Source organism: Rhopalosiphum maidis, chromosome 4 (genome assembly GCF_003676215.2).
Source record: "Rhopalosiphum maidis isolate BTI-1 chromosome 4, ASM367621v3, whole genome shotgun sequence".
Classification (NCBI taxonomy): domain Eukaryota; kingdom Metazoa; phylum Arthropoda; class Insecta; order Hemiptera; family Aphididae; genus Rhopalosiphum; species Rhopalosiphum maidis.
This window is the reverse complement of record NC_040880.1, coordinates 31,454,527-31,472,677: the sequence shown is the minus strand read 5'-3', so window position 1 is coordinate 31,472,677 and position 18,151 is coordinate 31,454,527. Positions and strand designations below refer to the sequence as shown.

Below are 18,151 nucleotides of genomic sequence, written 5' to 3'. Positions count from 1 at the left end.
ATTGCATACTTATTTCCAATAAATCACAAAATTGAATCGTCATATTTACAATTATACAATACATTTAAAAATATATAAAAATATATAATTCCTAACACACACATAGTATACATAAAAAATTATTGTTTGAGCTTAAAGTAGTTTATGATCAAATACTTGAGCACCGTTTTGAGTGTTATGTTTAATTTTTCTAAGATTAAAAAAAATTGTTCACATATAATTTATGTAAATTAAAACTACAAAAGTATATACCATGGTAACTTTAAAATACTCAGTATAAAACCAAGTAAACATGTATGGTAAACATTTTTTTTTTGTAGAATGGAATTTATGAAATGAATGATTGTTGACAATGAAGTATAGGATAAGAAAATTTTGGGGCAAGAATGTCTTGGGAAAAGTTGAAAACAACATTATTATACAAATCTTAAATACTAACAAAAAAGGTAATAATAAAATAATTGATTTAAAAAAAATTTAAAATTGAGTTTTAAAACAGAATTATTATAATAATATAATATAACTATCGATACTGACGGCTTAGAATCGAAACAAAATTTTTCGAGTTTCGAAAAGAGTTTACCAGGTATCGATAGGCAGTTGGACGCTACCTGGGTGCTGACGATAGACTTAATATGGATGTTTTATTTTTTCTATTTGGCTGAACTGACATCGGTGGCGATGGAAACGTATGGTCATCTGATGACATTTCCTAAAATAAAAATAGTCTAATTAGGTACTTAGAAATATTGTGGGTAACTTATATTTTTTATACATATATAATATATTATATAAAATATCAATTATTATGATAATATTTTACCATTATGAAAGTAACTGATACTAATGTTATTCTATTGTTTAACATTTTCATATGATTATCAAATCAATCTAATTTAATAAAAAATAAATAAACAGAAAATAAAACCATTTAACTAGTAAAGCAAAAGTTTAAATTAAATGAACATTCACATACATTATACTTAAAATTGTTTAAATCTGAACAGCCAAAGAACAAACATATAGTTATTAAATAAAAATATACATTAATTGCACAGATTTTAGATTAAAATAAAGTTGAAAATGAATATATACAAATTAGGATACAGTTTGACTGATTTAGTAATTATTCATAATATGTGATTGAAATAATATCTGATGTACCAACAACTATAAAGCATGATTTCAATAGTATTTTTAAGTGATGATTGCTGGTTTGTAACAATTAATATACAATTTATTTTATTGATTAGCTGAAAATTAATTCAATAAATAAAAAAGTTTTATTTAAAAAATTATAAATTTAAATAATTTCTGATACTATTTTTTAAATACATCCTTTGTGTATCCAACTATAATAATAAAATTGTAACTTTATTCATAATTTAGTTACATTTAATTTCATTTGTATAACATAGTGATTATATCTTTTTAAAAAAAGAAGCAACGTTAACAAAGCCTTTCCAAAATTAAGAAAATGTACAAGATAATTTTACAAAATACTAAAAAATTGGTTAAACCCCAAGCTATAATTATTTAGTACTTTATATGATAATGAAATACTAAAAAATCAATAACACAACATACATGCAACCATAAAAGGTCTTTACCACATATATGGACATTGCAAGTTAATCGACACAGTAAGCTTGTTCAACAAGTAAAGCAAATTATCAAGTACCTTATTTATTTTATTGAGATCCAATAAGGTAAGATTTTTAATTAATTTTTTTTAAAAAGCAAAAGACTACACATGTTATCTTCTCCAAATGGTCGCCAACTGAAAGATTAACTAGACATTCGCAATTTAGAATTGCGTTTGACATGTTTCTTGACTTTCGTTAGTGTACAACTATGTCTACTATTATGCTCATTTAATGGGCTCACATTTAAATTGGTGCACGATGCTAAGTGCATATTGGCTAATTGTGTGGATGGTGTTAAGGCATGTGTACCCAACCCTCCATTATTAGTCAAACTGAGAACAGGACTCATCATGGTAGACACTGCTCGTTTCAACTTGCTTGGAGTTTTATTAAAACTCAATGCCCGTCCAACTTTAATGCGTGTTCTGCTAGCAAACCTATTTTAACAGTTGTGAATGTACATGATTATATGAATTTCATACAATCTACATTTTTTTTCATATTAATTTACTTGAAAGCTTTTCCAAGAGTGCCAGTAGTAATTTCACTTGTATCAATATCCAGTTGCTGAGAATCCAATGAAACTAATATATTGCCCTAAATTTAATCAAATAAATCAATAAATTTCTATGAGTGATTCTCTCTCAACCACTTGCATACTTACAGAACACACGGTGTTGGCCACTTGTTGCGATATACTTTTTAAGAATGTATTTTTATGATTGGCACTGCAACTACTCCCAGTCATAGTAAACGTATACAATCGTTCTTTAAAATCATGATTGTCAATAATCATTAACGAAAATGTATTACGACAGTCTAGAATAAGAATAATAACATTGTTAATAAGATTTATATTTTTATATTTTTAATAAGTTTATTTATTTGTTCTGAATTAGATACTTTAAAAAAACCAAAAATAATATTGAAATAAATATATTTTTTTTTCACATTTTTGTGATTATGACAAATTTTATCAAATATTGATCTTTTACACTTGAAAAAATTATTACATATTATCTCTCTCACAAATATGTTATACTAAATTTATGTTAAATAGTTCATCTTTTAGTTTTGCAAATTTTAATATTTAAATTAATTGGATCTAAAGATTTATTTTTTTAAAGCAGGGTTTGAATGAGAATAGGAATTAGAGAACGATCTACTTAGGTCTTTTTTTAGATAATTGCTTGCCAAAATTAATTGGGTAATTATTTAATAAGACATACTACTACATTATGAATTTTAGTAAAAAATAAGTAAAAAGGTAAAATAAACTATAATTGACAATAATAATCAATAATAATGACCCACATAGTCAGTGTATATATGTGCATCTATACTAAGCTATTATATGAAAAGAAATATAGATAGAGGAAAAAATGTATAATTGACATTAAAATGCAGAAGTTTTTACCACAACTATTATAGGGGTTTATTTACCTTCAGTCTCTCTAATATCTATAACTTGTTTGATTATATTTAACGGCATCAATTTGATATGTTTATAAGATTTGGCACCACCATTTAATTTGTGTGAACCAGAATTTGGTTCTTTTGGACTTTTTCCATTAAATGATTTTCTTTTTTTACAGACCTTGAAAATAATAATTATCATATAACATCATTAATTTACTCTTTACAGAATTAATATAAAATTCTTACTTCCACAACGTCTGAAAAAACAAATATTGTTAGATGATCCCCACGACCACTAAGATTATCACTTAACTCAATCACATCACATTTTGTAATAAAACTTCGATGAGAAGAAACTAAATGAGGCTAAAAACAAAATATGACAGTAAGTTATTCAATTTGTTATACTTAATATTTAAGTAATACATAACAATAATATATGATATTTCAATCATTCATAAAAATATAATTAATGTTATACTCACAGGACAATTATCAATATCATTAAATATATCAAAAAGTACAACTTGACCTTCAGTCTTTCTTTTATCTTCATTTATATGAGTCATTACTTCTCGTATACTGGCTAGGGCTGATACAAGAGCTTGGTGATCAGGATTATTCTTATCAGAATGTTTTAATATATCTATAAAAATATTTAATTAATAAACTTAAGTGCAAGCTTTACTTCTATTTAAAGTTTAAACCACTTCACAAAACTCACCATTTAAGAGAAGGCTAACGCTGGGTAAGCGTTGTACGGGTCGAATGAGAAGTTCTTGTAAACTCTGTCGACAACATTCAGGTCTTGTCTGACCAACTTTAAGGAATGCATGAAAACGAGGTTTTGTCTGATCACACTGTAAAAGCATCTCCCTTGTTTTTTCAAAAAAATTCACAAATGGTGGATAAGCTTTCACTAATTCACTGGACTACAACATAATTACAAAATAAAAATGTATTTAATTGCAAAAATTAAAATCAAATGTGTAGTATTACATATTTGAGAAAAACACTGCCAATACTACTATCTTCTTGCCATGATGTAGCAAGGCATTTAAGCTCTTCTAACATTTCTCGATGTACTTGATAAATAGGTAAAACATTTCCAAAAATAATTTTGATTTCAGTATTATTAAGCAAACAGTCTTCTTTATCTATCATTTCTTCTAGTGGTTCTTTGTACACCTATAAACAAAATAAAAACCTGAATAATTTGATAAATAAAGAAAAGAAAAAATGATGATACAATGAAAATTGAAAAAATTGAAACTCAAAGATATACGGCATAACAAAATAAAAAATTCTCACAGTAATTATTGTGTTTAACACTCCCACATAGTTTATTTCAGTCTGCAATAATTCAGAAAAAACTTGATATCGTGGACTAAATGGTTTATCTTTAATAATTAAATCTGGATCTGGAAATTATACATATAATCTACATTTAAACATACTGTTGTTATAATGATATTATTGTAAAATTTAACCTTTTGGGAGTTTAAATGGAGATGGATGATCCGGGCTGTTTGTGAAGTTTAAAAATGATCCACATGACAACCTAAGACCATCAAGGGTGTTGGCAGCTGATGACCGTCGTTTTGACGGCCCTGAACTATTTGTTGGCGATGTTTCACCAATAGTTGCTACAGGAGTTGGACTAGACCTTAACAATGAACCCAAACGGTCTAAATGCCTTTTCCTTTTGCGTGCACGAGAAGAAGAACTTAATGTCAACGTAGATGACATTACACGAGCAGATGTAGGCGTGTTGGTAACATTTAACTAAACCAATTTAAGTTATATAAATATAAAACAACTAACATATTGAGAAATATCAATAGATTTTTACATTGGTTAATAAATATTCTTTTGTTAAGGCGCAACTCTGATATTGTACAGATGTCCAGAACCAGGCTTCTTTCAGGATTTCAGCATTATTCTTCTTCACAGGAGGAATTGAATCTAATGAAGATTCATTAACAACCTAAAAAAAAGAAAATGTTATAAATAACATATTTCCTGAACATGAAAAATGGTTTTTATTATTATAAGAAAACAATATTTTCTTTTTATGTTTTATTGGTTATAAATTAAATAACAAAAAAATAGTGAAATAATTTTAAATAATAAAACATGTTTATTATTCTATATAGCACCTACTTATAATTTATTTCTAAGGTTTGAATTTAAATTTAAATGTTTGACATTTTATTCTTTTTATATCAAAATTAAATCAAACATGTTACCTCTTTGCTGCCAATAACTTAAATTTAGTCTATTCTTTTTTCTTTATATTAGTTATTAATTTATTATTCATTGTTGACAAAATTATTTTTTAACAAAATTTAAATTTGCATAATTATAAAACCTAACATTTTTTATTTTGATACATGCATATTAAGTGTTAAAGGTTTACGGATTTTTATTGAATGATTTTTTAATAAATGATAAAAATAAGCCTAATAATTATGTAAATCTTATTTGTTTCTTAGCAAGATACATATTAAAATATCAAAAGAAAACCACTAGCAAATAAAAAACATGTGATAATGAAGCTACATAAAATGTTAACTCAGATATACCATGATAAATTATTTGATATTACTTACAATGTAGCAAGAATTAATACAGATGAAAAAAAATAAAAAAATTATATTATAATCACATTATTAAATTATGTTAAACTGAATTTACATAAACTCAAATCAAAAAGCATCAATCCACATAAATAAACATGAAAACAACCATTAATAATATCCATTAAGTATTCATTAAATAGTTAATATATAAATATTAAAAATATTTAATATGTAAATTAAATAAGTAGTAAATAAGACTTATAATAATTATTATAATTATTAGCTAGTTAAAAGTTATAAATAATGTTAATGATATAAAAACTAAGCATTATGATAGCGAATGCAATATTAAGCTTATATTATATTGTGTTAGTGATAAATAGATTTATGAATTGTTTAACAACAACTCAAACATTCATAATTTAATATATATACATGTCATAACATGAGTGTTTAGGATAAATATATGAAACATTGATCAATAAATGTCTTTTATTTATGCATTACACTTTTCTCCAGTGATAAAACATTAAATAAACAATTGATTAGTAGAGTACATGATAACTGCTAACTACAAAATTGCATGTCTTTTAGTCTATTAAATTGGTCTTTTTGAAACCGATAGGATTAATGGATATTGTTTATAGTTAATGATTTATCATAAAGGTTTTAATCTTTTTTTTATTTCTAGAAGTGCAACAGTTATCAAAAATGGTTTAACTAAAATATTGATCAAATATATTTATATGTACATCATGCTTGTTATCGTAAAAACTTAAAAATATTAATTGTTTATAAAACTTCTTAATAAGAACATGAACAAGAAACAAATGTAAATATAAGTTTAATCTATTTAAAAATTTAAAATACTCTCATCTTATTTTGTTATGAATTATGTTTCAGTTTAATACATAAATTATTATTTATTGCTTAATTTGCATGTAGTATTAAATTATTTAACAAGAAAAAAAATCCAATTGCCAAATGTTCTTATACATAGTTAATATTAAAAGGTTTTATAACGTACAAGAACAAAATTGTGGTGTTTTTGGGCTTCATAATTAGTCAATGATGGTTAGATTTTAAAATAAAAAGAGAAAAACAATTAATAATTGATATTTATTATAAAAACAAACTAAGTAATATCCAATTTTCAGATGTACACAATTAAACAATTTTTATTCAATGAAAGCCAATTAGTTATGAATTTATACTTATAGAGAAAGTATGATTTTATATTTATTAGTAATTTTATTAATATCAAAATGAAATATTACTATTTTATGTAAAATACTTTTTATTTAGTTAAAACTTTTTTAAGCTTCTTATTAGTGTACTAAAATGTTTAATATTTTTCTAATAAATGTCAAAAATATGTACCAAAGTTTGATCGGTTTGATCCAAACGTGTTGACATAGGATTAGGATGTTTAAACAAAAACTCATCGCAATCCGTGTCTAAAAATTGAAGGCGAATCTTCTTGGTTTCATGTGACACGTTTCCACAATCTACCACACTCAGCGTTCTTTTTAACCCCCCATTTCGAGTATTAGGACTTGAATCCTCTTTATCAAATACTTGAATTAGATTTTTAGGTGCCAAAACACCTCGTAAACACGGTGTTGTATTTGAATCTCGATCGCCTAAAGGACTAGAACCTTCCTTTGTAACCTAACATGCAAACAAAAAAAAACATAACACCAACAAACACAAAATGTTAAAAAAAAATTTAGCCTTGTCCTGTAAAATTATAAATAAATAAGCAAAAATTTGTTAGTAAATCCCAATTTTTTTTGCATTTATATATAATATATATATACAATATTATTAAGGTTAGTGGCCTTGTGCACAGCAAAAGCAATATTTTTATAAATATAAATTCAAACACTTATAGTAAAAACATTAGAATTTTACCAATGTTTTTGTACAAGAGTTGTGCTATAGATCAAATTCAAAATCTGTCTACTCCTGCAGAAGTTTTCTGTTATTAATTTTAATGAATAAATTTAAACCTCAAGAATAGAAAATTTAAATAATTCACATCAGACCATTATTTTGTTGTCAACAATAGTTTAATACAACATAAATACATAAATTATAATTTCCCAATGCAAAATCAAAATATTCAAACAATATTTACCAGATGAGTACATTCTGTATCATTTTCATCGCCTATTGGAGTGCCTCCATTTTGCAACAAAACGTCAACCATATGTGATCGTTCTTCTTCCGTAAATCCTGAAAAACATATTTTGGCTCCATGGAATGGTTTTAATTTGTGTTCTGAAAACTAAAAAAAGATGTTTACATTAGTAAAATTATTCAAAATACTATAGATAAAAACGTGTTTTGCTATCATTGATTTTAATACTTACAAATGACGAATTGATTGCTTTGAAATCCATCTCATCACGTCTCTCCCATGCAGCGTGAAGCCACGAAGATCCAACAACTGGAATTTCATGTAAATATGCATATTGAGATTTAGCACTACATGCATAACCAGATACTAAATGGGTAGTCTTGTAATTAATATTTTCTCGAAAACTACCACCCATCCAACGAATCAAACTCAGAAGACGTGCCTAAACGATATAACAAATATACAAAACATAAATTATTTGAATACATTAATAAATTATATTTCAAATACCATTTCATCTCTTTTTTGGACTCCTGTGACACTGACAATGGCACCAACAAGTGCATTGCAATAACGGTGGCGATTAATGCCTTGTAAACCATTAGGGCTTTCAGCCAATTCCAATAAAGCTGGACGCCCAAGAATTCTGATTAAAATGGTAAAAAAAAAATATTTAAAACATTTAGTATTATGAAAAAATAATATTTTGATTTGACATACCTGAAACATGGTCTTTTGACTGCAAGTTCTTCAAACAGGGTGGTGACCAAGATATCATTTTTATCCAATAAATTTACATCAGACAGATTTTCTAAGTATTTAATAGATACATTTAATTTCTAAAAACAAAAATGATATTAATATATATTTATAAAATAAATTATAAAGAAATATTAATGAGATAAATAAAATTATATTACCTTAATAGCTAATAATACATCTGAATCAGAAGAATATATTTTTTCCAAATAAATGGTATAATTTGACAGTTCGGATTCTAAACTTGAAACACCTGAAAAAAGTTTTAATCCAATAATATTAAACTATAAAATAACAGAATCTTCACCAATTGTTAATTAACTTAATACATTTATCAATTATCATTTTATATTATCATACTAAAACATAAACTTCATGCTCTTTATTAATACCAAATATACCTATTTCATAATTGAAAAATTGTTTAATTTATTTTTAAAGTAACTGAAACTCAATAAAAATATATTAACCTTTTAATATCATGTTGCTGTCTCAAGTTTAATTGATTAACTGTCTTATCCCATATTTTCTAAATATTATATTATTTATAAATAAATTAACATGATAATACATCCAGTTTAAATTAAAATCAAATATTTTTCTTCACATCATTGAATGTTATCTATATTAATGTGTTGGAAAGTTTTTAGTTTATTTTTGTCACTGCATAATGCTGCAATCATTAATATACAATCTAACACATTTAGACATATTAAGACCAATGCTTTAAACAATGAATTTTAAAATATTATTCATTAAATATTTTTTTAATTTTAAGTAATTTATAATTTAAACTTTATCCAATATATTTATTTAACAACTCTATTTGATTTGTATTTATTTGCTTTCTGATTTATATAATGCAATTAGTGAGCTAAGATAAGTGGCTAATTTAATATTGTAACTCAATATGTTTTTCATAATAATAAGCATGTGCCTAATATAAAACATTAAACATTTTTTTAATTACCTTTAAGTACCTACTGAGTTATTTTTTTAGTGTTAGCTTTGCCTATACATTTATACTTTTTTATTATTAATATTATGAATACATACCTATTGTAAAACAAAAATTTCATCTAGAATTTCTAAGCCATATAACTATAAAAATATATGAAATTAAAAATAATATTATTTTATCTTAAAGCAATTAATTCTATCATTTATAATATTTTTTCAATATTAGATTACTATAAAATAAATTATTTGAACATTTTTCTAATTCAAAATTAACTTTAATATTTTTATTAATTAATAGGTATGTACAACTTTGTTGATTGCACCTAAATACTTAGCTCTATCTTATAATTAATTCTTATATTAATACTGTATATAAGCTTTTAATATTTTAGAATTATTATAAATAAAATGTTTACATTTTTTATAAATATAAACATGTTTTAATTTAAAATAATTTTGATAATTTTTAACAATTAATAATTTATTCAAAAATGTAAATATTAAAAATCTATCTAATCAATACACAGAAATATTCTTCTTTATAAGATATATAATAGGTACCCCTTTGCCCTAAACTGAACCAAATAATCATAATCCTAGAAATATGGAATATCTTTGTTCCTATATTATGTGGAAGATAGACAGACAGAGGAAACAATTGTTAGTATAGCAACCTCTTAAAAGAAAAATTATTATTATGAATTTATATATCCAACACAATCTACAATATTTAAAATTTAATCACTTATAAAAGATGCTTAACTTTATTAATACATTTTTGTGATTTGACAAATTTTGTAATAATTAGAACTTTAAACACTACTATTTATACTCAATTTGTTTAAAACATAGCTTGTTATTTATAATTACTATTATAGTACTAATTTTGTTGTAACAATGAAATCAATCAATATATAATTACTTTATTTTATAAGAAATTAAAAAAAATAATAATTTTATTCAAACAATTTTATTTAAATAACTTATATACACAGATTTTCATTAAAAATGTTCTACTTTACCAAATATAGCAAGGGGGGGATTATCCTAGATAAAAAATTATTGAATTTGGAATAGAGGGAGGAAAATACTATACATTTCATAAATTGTATTTAAAATAAATATTAATAATTTGTTATTCAACTTAAATCAATAAAATTAAACAATAACAAATAAAACAAATGAAACTAAGATCATAGAAATCATAAGTTAAAAAAATATTTTAAGCAAAATAAATAGATAAAAATACACCTCAAAATTAAATTTATTGAAAAATTTAAAGGTAAATATCATTAGATTTTAATGGACATTTTAATTTATTAACTTAAAAAAAGCTTACTAAATATTATTATTTCAACTTCATATTTTCATACTTCTTCAAATTATAAGCAAACATTATTTGAATGATTAATATTAATTTAATTATATTTTATATTAATATGTAGGTTACAAGATAATACAGTCAATTATCAGATATACTTAAGGGCAGGGTTTGGAAATTCTAGCAAATATATATTTTTTTTTCTTGGTGAGACATAACATTAAAAGTAGGATATAAATTTGTTTCACATTTTCCAGATGTTATGAAAGAAATTTTTCTAATTTATACATATTTTAGGTTTTTAATTCTATTTATGGGTATATTCTTATATAATAAAAAAAATGAAGAACACAACTCCAATAAATTATACAAATGTGTGATCTCAAAAACATGTATTTTAATTTTAAAATAATAGGTTATAATAATAATAATTTCTACTTACTTATTGCAATAAATTTATTATATCTCATATAATACTAAATACACTTATTAATAATTAATAAGCCAATTATTGACTTCATACCTTGAAATTATCTTTAAGACAAAACACTATCAGTAAATATTCAGTTTTCAAGTATCTTATTTACATATAAAAATATCTGATTCTATAAACCTAATTATCACTTAAACTATTCAAATAAATATCACTAGAAACACTAATAAAAATAAGTCTTAATTAGTTATATAATTTTATATGAATACATTTTGGTAACTATTAATAATTGTAATTACATTTTATACACTTAAATAATAATTTAATTTCTTTTTAACTTTTATACCTTATTAAAATCATAAGCTTGTAACCAATGAAAATGATAATACATAAATAAATAAAATAATAATAATAATAAATAAATAGTTATAAATTTATTGGTCATTCAAATATACCCATGGTTCTATGGTTGAAAAATGGGCTTGGAACTCATAAAATCAATATGAAATAAAAATTTCTCAATTTAAATAAATTAAGTATCATATGAAATAAAAAATAATAATTGGATACCTATATAAAAATAACCTACCTTCAACAAAAGTTGATATTTTGCTATCCATCTTCTGATATTATTAATATTTTGATAAACAATTAAAAAAAAAAAAAAACATAAAATTTAACTTGTTTAGGCCTTTTCTAGAACTATTTTTAAAGAAAAAAAGCATTGAGCTCTGCATCAAAAGAAAATTACTTGACAACTAAATCTAAGTGTTAATATCTATGTATACTAATCACAAAACAATTTTATCAGTAGACTGGAACAGTAATATCCATTATTTTATGAATCAACAGATTTGTTTATTTTAGTGATTAAAAAAGATAACATACCTAATTAAATTACTGTATTATTTTTTATTTGCACATCAACAATTAAAATTGGTATATAAGGATTCATTATTATATTTTTCTTATATCGGGAAGAATAAACATTTAATGAACCAATAGTGAGCTAATGGTCTATTAAACACCCACTTAAATATGATTAAAAAACCTATGATTGGACCATTAAATTTAATATTTTTTTTTATGCAACTCAGCATAAGCTATAAAAATATTTATTTAGTGACTATGTTTACTAATACATCTTTAATCAATTATAATTAAACAAATTATTAATTTATATTAGAACATAATTAACTTTTACATTTATTGATCTCTATTTTTTAAATAAACAGGATAAATAAGTTATAACATTCTCTAGCATTAAATGTAGAATGTATATATATATATAAATAATATAATATAATCAATACACATATATATATATTGCAACATTATAATAAATACAATGAATGAAATAATTTTTTTCAAAAAATTATTTATCTTTTCTTGAGGCTTTTCTTTAGTTTTTATTTATAAATTAATACACAAACGCGTTTTTTTTTTTTTTTTATTGTATCTAGCAATAACCTTTACAATTATAGTAAGGGAAATTAAATATATCAGACAAATATGTGTTGTTGGCAGGGTAAAATACAAAAATATAATATAGCAAAGGGGCTATCTGTCAAGCAAATAAAATTTAAAAAAAAATTCCTAGTTAAAGTCAGGTAATACAAAATATAAAAAGTAGTATCCTACAAACCAATTTATAAAATAAAATAATAGTTTTTCTTATTAATAATATTATTCATATATCATATGAATAAAAGCATAAGAAGCATAAACGTTGATGTGTGTGATAAAGAATGTAATATTTTATAATGTACTGATTTAACAATTAAAACGGTTTTTCTGGTAAAATTTTAACTCATGAACAATACTATTTTTATATATTGAACAAATGAAGGAAAGTATTAGTTTAAAATTTTTCTTTTAAAAATATCTTTAGGCATTAAAAAACCTACATAGATATTTCCAGAGATACTTTTATTCAAGAAAATGTCTTAGAGCACATTTGATTATAGGCTAGTGGTACAATTGGTGGTGTTCTCATAGAGTATACTCCATAAATGCAGTTAAAATAAAACTTCATTGTGTAATATTATTAATATATATTAAATAATTTAACACCAATATATTTCTCAAGTAATACAGTAATTATTTTGATTATCAAGGGTTTTCCGTGGTATATTTATAAGGGATTATAAAATATATTACATAATATTATAAGTAAAGCTAATTTTAATTAAAAATTGATTTATATTTTCATTAATAATTTAGTGTAGGTCACACATTCAACCAAAAATGAAAAGATGGGTTAACATTGGAGACGTGTCCTGCCAAAAATATCCAATAACTAATATTGTTTTTTCGAATGAAATTAGTTTTAAGTTACTTTAAAATGTAATATTACAATAAAAAATGTTATTTACACTTGGCCAAATGAATTCTAACTCATCTAACAAGTTCTTTTTAATAATTTATAAAAGCTAAAACATTAAACATTCAATAGGTACTTATCGAAATGTTTGAAAAACATTCCGTTAATAAGCCTTCTTCTCTTTATTTAATTAGGAATCAAAATTAAATACATTAGGTAGTTCCCAAGAACAGAGAAACGATAAAATTTAATTTATTCATATAAAACGATATTTTTTTAATTTCCAAGGACAAAATAATAGATATAAAGCAATTTTTCTATAAACACAAAGAACTTAACAAACTATTGCAAAATGAAAACTTTGCTTCTGCAGATAAGAAATTCCTAGAAAATTCATATGACGTATTAATCAGACTTTTTGGAATTTAGACACCAATATTTCAATTTTACTATGTATTTGATTCTTACCAATGTCATTAAATTAATTTGAAAAACTGTTTATAACTTTATTAATAGTAAATAGATGCAATTTAGTGTTTATATTTGTAAAAAGTGTGGTTATTAAAATAATTAATCAAGGAGTTAATTAATAACCATATATACTTAATAACAGACTATTAACCAACAGTCATTTCAGTAATTAAGTATATGATGCTTTTAATTAAATCTAGTTACATTATTATAATTATTACAATTAATATTAGTATAAATAATTGACACAGTAAAAAATAATGTTCACTAATTTAAAAATAATATTAACGTATTATAATAATGCAACTTGTAATGCAAGCACATCACAGTACCAGCTATAACAAGCTATAATTTATAAAAATGTTAAAAAACAAAGTTAAATGAAATATTATTAACAATACTTTCAACTTTTAAGATAATCAGGTATTACTGTTGTCTCAAACTTGATATTTCATGGCCAAATATATATTATTTTTGTAAAGTATTTTTTTTCTAAATAGGAACCTAGGTACCTAGTAATATTAATTCATAGCACAATTCAATATAAATTAAGATATACAAATGATTCTTATTTACATCCATAATTTATTCTTTTTCAAACAATTAGAATTTAAATTCTAATAATACTTATTCAATACCTACATTTATGAATAATATATAAAATAAAATTGTTCAAATTGTTGTACCTACATATTTTATTTACCTACTATTTCTAAAATAAGTAGGTATAAACATTTATTCGTTATCCATTATTTTCCATTAGAATTTAAGTTTTCTCAAATTATCCGTTGATAAAAAATATCATTACTTAACTATATCTATCTACCTACATATTTTTGTATAATTGCAAATATCTATTTAGATAATTTAAATATTTTTTGAAAACATAATATCATTGCTTATTTTTTATGTTGAATACCAAGGTAGTTACAATTTAAGACAAAACACAGTTAATACCAAAATTAATCAATAGAATAAACACTAAAAAAAAATTATCGAAAATTTAAGTACAAATTGGTACAAATAATATCTTATTTGCATTTAGTATCAATTAAAAGTACCTAATTGATACTAAAAATGCTCTAATACATTTAAATTTATTAAACTACTAACAAACTGCAAAGATTACTCAAGCGTTCTTTAATTTAGTAACATAGGTAAACACACATTTAAAACATTAAAACAAATAATTTCTTTCAATTATGTGTCATAACTCGTATGTCACTAAAACAGTACCTCTTTAAACTTAACAAAATATACTTATTCTATAAATAATTAGCAACACTCAGTGTCCAGCTCACATGTTTTTCATTTTGTATGACAAGTGGAAAAATATAAAATTGGCAAATTTCCAACTATCACACGAGGGGATACACTTTAACACATGACCTACGAATAGTGTCTTCAACTTAGCCTAGTTATCGAAGGTACAAATAAGACCAAAATAGAATGAACATTTAATTTAATTTTTGTTTTTTATTTCATATGTTTCCATTTTAATTTTTTAGAAACAAATTGTGTAACAGAAGAGAATAACATATAGCTGATAGGTAAATAATACTTAATAAATTAATAGGAAAAATAAAATGAAAAATTCAACAAGGTCAGTAAATAGGTACACAGGTAAATACCTACCTACCTATTATTATTTATTAAAAAGGGTTAATTAATAATTAACTAACAGTTGGACAGTTGTACCTACAATTGAATACAAAATAAAACAAATCGACAACTATCTCCTAATCAATTGATTAATAGTTACTTGAGAGAAGTAGAGGACTGAAAAATAATTTCAAGTAACGTAATTGTATTCATTAGTGCCCACTGACACCCTTATCTACACTGTAACGCTTTAGATTTGAAATGCTACAAAAGGTGAAAACAATTTTGCCGCTGTTTAGGCGAACATCATAATAGTCCTACTGATCGGAACGCGTAATATTGCGTACACTCACTTTGCGTTTTTACAAACTCCTCCTCGACATCGCAATTATTGTTGTTTTGCCCGGTTCTGTTCGCTGCCGACATTGTTGGACGTGATTGAAGACTATTGCCATGCGATCATTTCAGAGTCCGTCGGCGACACGCGACGGACGAACACAAACCAACGGAAATCCGAAAAACGACGATGAATTCGAAAACAATCGCAACGAAATGCGAAAGCGGGATCGACGGAGAACCGTAATAATTGTTATTATAATCGTAGGCGTAATGCTAATCGGACGATACGAGGAGCAAAAATAGGAAGACGACGACCGAACTAAAAAACTGTTGACTGACGAAAGACGAAACAAGTGAAAAAACGTACACCGAAGACCGAACGAACGGGGAGTAATAATAATAATAATAATAACGAACAGAACATAAACGCGCACGCACGCACGCACCACGCTCTCTCGCACACACACCGTCAACTATATTACATTATTACTTGAATATTATTATTATTATTATTGTGCGAGTCTCGACTCTCGGGGTCTGCGCACGCACACAAACGTCAACGGCGACGAGGTGAACTCACTCGAAAAAATAATAATAATAGAAAAACGGTTGGGATCGTAACATTGTAATTTCAATGTTAATAGCTATTAGCTGTGGTTAGGACGCACGCGCGCGGCAGAACAGGTGAAACGCTGCCGGTCGATCGTTCTCATTGGTTGATGGACCGGAGCGTGCTGAACGGCTGCTGTAGCCCGTCCAGTCGTGTTACACGAAATTCAGTGATAAATGATAAATAATATTATTATCGTTGTCGTAGATTCCATGATAAACCCTTATCAATTTATCAAGGACTATTTGAATTTTCATAATAACCGCTATTTTGTTGGCGGTCTTTTTTTTCAAATTCGAAATTTGAAACCGGAACTATTTGTTTAATGGATAAAATAGTGTTAGTGGCAACATAAGAAAGAGGCAAGAAAGTTAGAGGCAGGAATGAACAAGATACTCATAAATCAGTATCGCGATACTAAAAACTTGGCTATGGAGTATCGAAATACTAGATATTCGATACTTACATTTTAAGTATTTATCTATTCGATACATTTGAATAAAATTAGTCACAGGTTTTTTAAAAATTATACTTATTATAAACTATATCTACTTGGTACCTGATTATATTAACAAAAATATTTAATTATAAATAGGTATTTTAATATACCTAATGTATAATAATAACAGTCAAGTTGAATTTAATTTATATTGTACATTGTACACAGGACACAGGAACTCAAAAATCAGTATTGCAAATCACAGTATTATAAAATATAGATACATCTATAAGACGTCTAATATACTTCATCGTAATATATTCTTGACGTCTATTTGATGTTTAAATGTGGGTTACATAGATGTCTAGAATAGGTCTATATGCAACGCCTTTTTGGATCTACACCTAACTGATATTAGACATCTATGTAACATCTACTACTAAAATGTCAAAGAGATGCATATTATTACTAAATATATATATATACGACGTCTTAATGGAGATAACATAGATGTCTATAAAATTGGCTCGTATGAGTTATATGCAATGCTTTTTTGGTCTATTTCTGACATCTAAATGCAATTATCTTAAAGATGTTTAAAAAATCTATAATAGGCAGTTTTTTGGGACTATATTTGACTAAAATTACATTTATGCGAGTTGCTATAAAATATAAATCAAACAATATTCAATTATTAATTCAAAACTACAATGTTTATTAAAATATTATAACCATGCATTAATGACAATAATAAAGATGCATTTAAAAATAATTATAATATCAATAACATATTTTAATATTAAAATAATAATTAATTACTACTAATTATTTTGAGATCATAATAATTGATTGTCACTAGACATTTGAGTCAATTTTACTATTTAATTCTTATATGAGAAACAATAATCACTTTGTAGTCATTTTAAAAATTATAAATACATGATAATATCAAAAATAAAAATATTAATTATCAGTAAATAAGTAAAAGGAAAGTTATTATTATTAAATTAAGTATAACATTAATAGTATAGTCAGTATAAGTACTTAATAGTCAAAAAGGGCGAGACCGTTTTCGACCAAAAACGTACCCTTCCTTTTTCGGCC

At 24.4% G+C, this 18,151-nt stretch overlaps 1 protein-coding gene across 3 annotated transcripts; it reads right to left on the bottom strand.

The window, feature by feature from the left end:
- Window positions 1–35: 35 nt before the first annotated feature.
- Window positions 36–16,546, bottom strand: LOC113548771 (protein ECT2). Of its 3 annotated transcripts, none has more exons than XM_026949831.1 (19): window positions 16,013–16,540; window positions 8,711–8,802; window positions 8,511–8,629; window positions 8,301–8,436; window positions 8,023–8,232; window positions 7,788–7,937; window positions 7,028–7,318; window positions 4,918–5,052; window positions 4,556–4,850; window positions 4,377–4,486; window positions 4,065–4,253; window positions 3,790–3,997; window positions 3,551–3,711; window positions 3,312–3,431; window positions 3,090–3,243; window positions 2,311–2,465; window positions 2,158–2,243; window positions 1,888–2,083; window positions 36–712 (listed from the first exon to the last, which is right to left on the bottom strand). In XM_026949831.1, the coding sequence occupies exons 1-19, from the start codon at window positions 16,083–16,085 to the stop codon at window positions 608–610; spliced, it is 2,985 nt and encodes a 994-aa protein (XP_026805632.1). In that variant the 5' UTR covers window positions 16,086–16,540; the 3' UTR covers window positions 36–607. The 3 variants fall into 3 exon arrangements, 2 of the variants coding, with proteins under 2 accessions (XP_026805632.1, XP_026805633.1); XR_003404900.1 differs by having other exon boundaries at window positions 582–712; window positions 1,682–2,083; window positions 16,013–16,546; XM_026949832.1 differs by lacking the exon at window positions 7,028–7,318 and having other exon boundaries at window positions 16,013–16,511.
- Between the last annotated feature and the right edge of the window lie 1,605 nt (window positions 16,547–18,151).

Coding starts and splice junctions, on each gene's coding strand:
- LOC113548771 (XM_026949831.1), bottom strand. CDS start 16,085: ATGTCGGCAGCGAACAGAACCGGGCAAAACAACAATAATTGCGATGTC. Junction 8,233..8,300: donor TCCAAAAAAGAGATGAAATG/GTATTTGAAATA, acceptor TATATCGTTTAG/GCACGTCTTCTGAGTTTGAT. Junction 5,053..7,027: donor ATCAAACCGATCAAACTTTG/GTACATATTTTT, acceptor TCTTTTTTTTAG/GTTGTTAATGAATCTTCATT.